Genomic DNA, 5506 nt, shown 5'->3' with positions numbered 1-5506 from the left:
CGTGCCGCGCCATCATTGCCGTCTTGGTTGGGGACGATGCAGTTCCCAGCCAGCGACTGCGCACAGGACAGCACTGCGGCGTTTGCTCGATCATGAATTCTTCGATGTAGACATCAGGTGAGCTGGGTACTCGGGTAGCTGGTGCCTCCGCTGCCGTGCGTCATCGCCGCCGTGCACACGCAGACGTCGCAGCGCTTCGCAACTGGGTTGAGTCATCATAACAAAAGCGGCGCCACGCCCGCAACCTGCTGCCCCATCTCACGGAAGGAAATTCGACGTTTATGCCAGAGAGATTGAGGTGACTGATGTCAACACCATAGCCGTCGAACCAACCTCCCGCGTCTCGACACAACACGATTCTTACAGTGTGTCCGCAACCAGGCCACCTGGTGTGGTCAAAAGTATGGCGGTCGAGTGATAATTGTTATGCCTTACTTGTGACCTGCTCGTGCCTCGATGCCGGCCTGAAGAGGCGGAGCGCGATGTCGGGGCACGGCAGAGAGGCCCACTGGGGAACGCCCATCACCCCGGCCGTACCCCTCAGTGTGGAAGGCTTGGCTCTAGACCTGCGGCCGCACAGGCGCAGTGCGGAGCAGCGGAGGCCCGAGACAGCCAGGACCACGGGGGCAGCGGCGCTGCACGCGAATGACCCGCTCTTCGCAAAGACGCCAGAGCACGTGGAGCAGCCAGCACGGCCCAAGGGGTGCCTGGGAAAAGGCCAACAGATGCTCCAGGTACGAGCTCCGTTGTGGTAGCTTCAAACGCGGTGGCAGCAAGCAGCGCCAGTTTGGCCGACACGCGGCGGTCCGTGGAGGCGGCCACACTACTTCGCCGGGCACCCGCTTGCTGCAGGGCGTCCAAAATGCCGCTGCCATGTCAAAACCCCGAACGCGCACTGTTATGGCTGCCGATGTCCTGCCGGCCGCGCATGCCGCAGTGCGCTCGCTGGCACAAACCTGGAAAAGGCCTCCTCTGGTCTGTCACCCAACCGCCCACTGCCCTGCGCCTCCCCAACTTCCCCGCCGCCGCCCCAGGAGCACTGCCGCAACGTGCGCGACCGGCCCGCGTTCATGCTGCTGCCCCCGCTGCTGACGTTCCTCCTGCTGGCCTCGGCCAGCGTGGCGGGCGTGGTGCTGGGGGCAGACAAGTTTGAGGCGGACACGCGCGGCAGGGCAGAGAGCGCGGCCCTGGATTGGGTGAGCGCGAAATCGCGGGGCGGCGGCCTGCTGCTGCGCGCGGCTGAGGGGCGCCCCGCGGCCGACAAGCCAGCAGCGAGCAATGCCACCAAGGCGTTGCTGCTTTGCAGGGCGCACCGCGCCGGTGGGGACGCCTGTCCCCGGCCCTTGCATTGTACGTCCCTCGTGCCATTAACGTGCACGACCTTGCTCTTGCGGTACCCCCGCCCTCGCGCCGCACCAGGCCGCGTCGTTCCGGCTGTCGGCTGAGAAGATCTTCACGCCCCTGGTGACCCTGAGCATCCTCATACAGCAGAACCCGCAGTTCCCGGCCCTCAGGGCCAAGTTCCCCTCCATAGCGGAGGAGCTGCTCCACTCGGTGCGCCCCTCTCAGGGTGACTTTGTTGTGCGGCGCGCGATATCGGCACGGACAGGGCGGTCACTGGTCAGGCAGGGGTGCGTGCGGCCGGGCGGGGGCGGCAGCTGCTGGGGTCTTTGCGGTGCCCTGGGGGCGGCTGCCAAGTCTAGAGCTCCGGGGTGTGCCGCTGCGTGCCCAGCGTGCTGTGCAAGAGGGCGCTCTCTTCCGACCCACACGTCAAACGCCCTGCTGGCGACTCGCTGCAACCGCCAGCTGCCGCGATTGCCAACCGCTGCAACCGCCTCAACCGCCAACCGCCAGGTCAACCAGGAGCGCAGCATAATCCAGGAGCTCCAGCTGTCGCCGATGGGCGTCATCAGCAGCATACACCCCAAGAACAACAACACAGACTCGCGGCTTGGCATAAACATTTTCAAACAGGTAGCTGGGTTGGTGCGCGCGTGTTGACGGTGGGGGGTCGAGGGGAGTCAGTGGTTAGAGGGCGATAACCGAGTGTGCAGTTTGTGATTGTGCGCGTGTGTGTGCGTGCGGTCGTGTGTGGCTCACTTGTCGGTCCTGCTAGTAATCCTGCTGGCTGCCTGGAGCAATTCCTGGTGCGGCTCCCGCCTGTCAGCAGCACGCCCGCCCCTGCGCTGCATCCCCGCGCTCGTCGCGGCGCCTCCGCCCCACGTGCCACCCGACCCCGCCCCGCCCCGCGCCGCCGTGCCGCCCCGTTGCCGCCCCCTCGCAGCCCGCACTGCGCGGGGGCGCGCTGGACACGGTCGTGGCGAACCAGATCGTGATCAACGGCCCCCTGAAATTGGTCCAGGGAAACTTTGGCACCATCGCCCGCATCCCGATATTCATTTCAAACGCCACTGCAAATGAGACGTGGGGCGTGGCCGCAGTTGGTGGGTATTCAGCTGGCCGCCGCGTGCTTGATTGTGGACGCGCGATGTGAGAGCGTCAGCTCTAGTGCGTGGCTGCGACCGGCACAGGGGACCCCTAGGCTTGTACGCCCCTGAAGAATGCGTGTGCTTCCTCACGGCGTTGCCCTCTGCTTCCATCCGTCACACAATCAAGGGTGGAGCAACAGTTCACATCCATCAAACCAGCACGTCCACCATCCCCACACACCCAGCATGCGCACCCTGATTCAACACTCACACGCGAGCTCCCTCCCTCGCGCCCCCTCCCCCCCCCCCCGCTTTTCCTGCGCAGCCCCCGTGGATTGCCCCGTTTCCCTGTGTTTCAACGCCACCACCAGAGAGCGGTTCTGGGGGTTTGCCACCGCCGTGGGGCCCCTGGACGACCTTAGGGCCGGCAACGACACGCGGCTGGACCTGCTGAAACAGAAGGGCTACAAGTGGCTGTGAGTGGCTGGGGTGTGTGGGATGAGGGATGCGCGTGTGGGGCAGGAGAATGGTGTTGCTTGCTGCATCTGTTCAACGATGGATGAAACGCATGAGTGTGGGCCTGGATTTGCGGTGTGTTATGTCACTGCTGGCGAGCCATACTGCGCATGATGTGCTGTGTTCCGCGCGAGGCTGCGAGAGCCGGGCATGTACTCAGCAGTGTATGCTGCGATGCTGCACCTGTGACACACACACACACACACGTACATACATTCCCTTCCTAAAACGTCAGCATGACGCGGCCCTACACGTCGTCGGAGCTCAACGACAGCAGCCTGCACCGCCCAGAGTGGACCAACCGCCGCGGCCAGTTTGTGTTCGCCAACTCGAGCGCGTGGCCGTCGGGCGGCGCGGTGGAGAGCAATATCAGCCTAGGCAACGCGGTGTGGAGGGCCTACCTGGTGGGTGCATGGGTGGGTGGGTGGGTGGCTGGCTGGCTGGCTGGCCGGCTGGCTGGCTGGCTGGCTGGACGGGTGCAGGTGGTGGGGTCTGCTGCGGCTCCAGGATTCTTCCCTTCGCTGGGCTTTCTGGGAACACAGGCCTGTACTAATGCATGTTGGGGAAATGGAGGTTGTGCATGTTTGCCAAGGTCAAGAGCTTGGGACAATCACCTCACCACATGCAATGTTTCGGACTGATATCAAAGGGCCTGCGTCGACGGCGATGCTACGCTGCCTGCAGCGGTGTGCTGATACCACCCATCACCACTGACGAGCCTGTCTACACACACCATGTTCGCCCTTGCTCAACTCCCCTCAGGAGCCCGAGGACGGGTGGCGGCCGCCGTGGGAGCGCGGCCTGATTGCGGCGGTGGTGCTGGTCAGCGGTGTGGTGGCGGCCCTGGTGGGAGTCATCACCGCGTCGTGGGCGCAGCGGCGGCGGCTGCTGAGTACGGTCATGGTGCGCGTCGGGCGGCAGGAGGGGAGGGGTGTGGGCGCCAACTCGTGACGGCTTGGAGAAGGACGCAACGCGGCGGCGCTGTGGCTGGGTAGTTGCAGGTTGGGCGGAGGGTGGTGAAAGTCTGGGCTACAATGCTTGGCCAACCATTGGCCAACTATCCTGTGTGACAGCTCTCAGTTCCCGCATTGCGCCAAACACACAACGCTCAATTGCAGGAGGCAAATGTCCGCCTGGCGGACACCACTGCGAAGCTCCAGGAGGAGAAGCTGCGCCTGGACGCCCTGTTAGTAAGGCAGTACAACTTGCTGGCGGTGCTGGGCAGCCCGAGGCGCCACGGCAGCTGCTGCGGCAGCGGCGGCGTTGTCAAGGAGCACAGCAGCTCTGACGGCTTGGTGCACGGCACCGTGTCGCAGGGGCTTACGCTCGGTGGGTGCTGGGGGCGGTCAGCACGAGCGCTATGCTCCCCGGCAACGGGTGGCTTGGGTGCAAATGGGCTCTGGCAACGGCGGGCAGCTCTGAGCCTCGGCGCCCAGCGGGCGCTGCGCGCACGCGACGCGGGCCTGCGGCGATCGCGTGTGCCTGGGCTTGCTGTGCTGCACTGGGGCGCCTTGCTGTGGTGCACGCAGCCTCGCGCCCGAGGCGGGCCCGCGCGGCCTGATCCCATGTGTCCCTTCACCCCTGTCCGTCGCGCTGTGTGCCGCGTCGCAAACAACCCCTTCCGCTGCACAACCCCATGGTCACCTCTGCTCTAGATCGCATCGAGAACATGCGGCGCCAGCTGGCGGTCAACAGCAACAGCATCGCCCAGGACCTGGAGAGCATCCAGACGGTTGACCTGCTGGGGGAGGGCACCTTCGGCAAGGTGGGGGCAAGGAGAGGGCCTGCTGTTTGTTTATGGGGTGTGTTGTGCGATCAGAGTGTTGTGGTATATGGCCAGACCGGGTGCTGGGAAAAGGGTGTGCACAAGGACGAGGTTATGAGCAGCAGCAAGGAGCAGCGGAAGGCGGAAAGATATGTCGTTGTGGTGCGCGTTGTGTTGTGTGGACTTGCGGGTGCGTGCAGATTTGTGCCAGTCAGATGAGGCCCAGCCCCGGTCACTTTTTGGATGGTTGCTTGGCCACCTCCGTGGGCGTTACAGCGCACACGTTGCTGCCGCCCCCGTTGTCCAAGGTGTTCAAGGGCCTGTGGCGCGGCACCACCGTGGCGGTCAAGACGATGATCCTGCCGGCCAACATGAGCGGCGCGGAGAAGAGGGAGAAGATGGTGCGCCACACGCCACAGAGGGGGCGGCCGCATTTTTGCTTGTGTCCCGGTGCTGCCGCTGCCGCTGCCGGAGCTACTGTTGCTGACGTCGCTGCCGCCGCTGCTGACCGTGCCGGTGATGCTGCTGCTGGCGCTGCCATCCCTCCCCCTGCCGCCGCTGCTTAGAAGCCTCCCGTGTGTTCCGCCAGCAGCCGGGTGTGGGCTCAAAACCTGGGGCGTGGCCCATGCTGCTGTCACAGCCCACCTCAGTGGCTCTGACCAGCAACCGTTGCTGTGCACCCGCACTACCGCAGGCTGTGATGGAGGCGGCCATATCCTCGTCTCTGTCACACCCCAACATAGTGCAGGTGTGCATGCGTGTGCGTGCGCATGTGCGTGCGTGTATTTGTGTGTGT

At 64.8% G+C, this 5506-nt stretch overlaps 2 protein-coding genes across 2 annotated transcripts; both read left to right on the top strand.

Annotated features, from left to right (window-relative positions):
* Window positions 1-482: 482 nt before the first annotated feature.
* MNEG_13484 (3',5'-cyclic-nucleotide phosphodiesterase) lies at window positions 483-2909 on the top strand (the record flags this gene model as incomplete). The annotated part of the gene is made up of 6 exons (XM_014038045.1): window positions 483-734; window positions 1035-1196; window positions 1420-1554; window positions 1855-1974; window positions 2285-2444; window positions 2755-2909. The coding sequence occupies 6 exons, from the start codon at window positions 483-485 to the stop codon at window positions 2907-2909; spliced, it is 984 nt and encodes a 327-aa protein (XP_013893499.1).
* Window positions 2910-3181: 272 nt separating this feature from the next.
* On the top strand, window positions 3182-5369 carry MNEG_13483 (hypothetical protein; the record flags this gene model as incomplete). The annotated part of the gene is made up of 6 exons (XM_014038044.1): window positions 3182-3349; window positions 3708-3848; window positions 4064-4274; window positions 4601-4710; window positions 5019-5111; window positions 5361-5369. The coding sequence occupies 6 exons, from the start codon at window positions 3182-3184 to the stop codon at window positions 5367-5369; spliced, it is 732 nt and encodes a 243-aa protein (XP_013893498.1).
* Between the last annotated feature and the right edge of the window lie 137 nt (window positions 5370-5506).

The sequence above is a fragment of the Monoraphidium neglectum genome, assembly GCF_000611645.1.
Source record: "Monoraphidium neglectum strain SAG 48.87 unplaced genomic scaffold scaffold03855, whole genome shotgun sequence".
Lineage (NCBI taxonomy): Eukaryota > Viridiplantae > Chlorophyta > Chlorophyceae > Sphaeropleales > Selenastraceae > Monoraphidium > Monoraphidium neglectum.
Note: the sequence above shows the minus strand (reverse complement) of the source record. Positions and strands in the feature narration are given on the sequence as shown.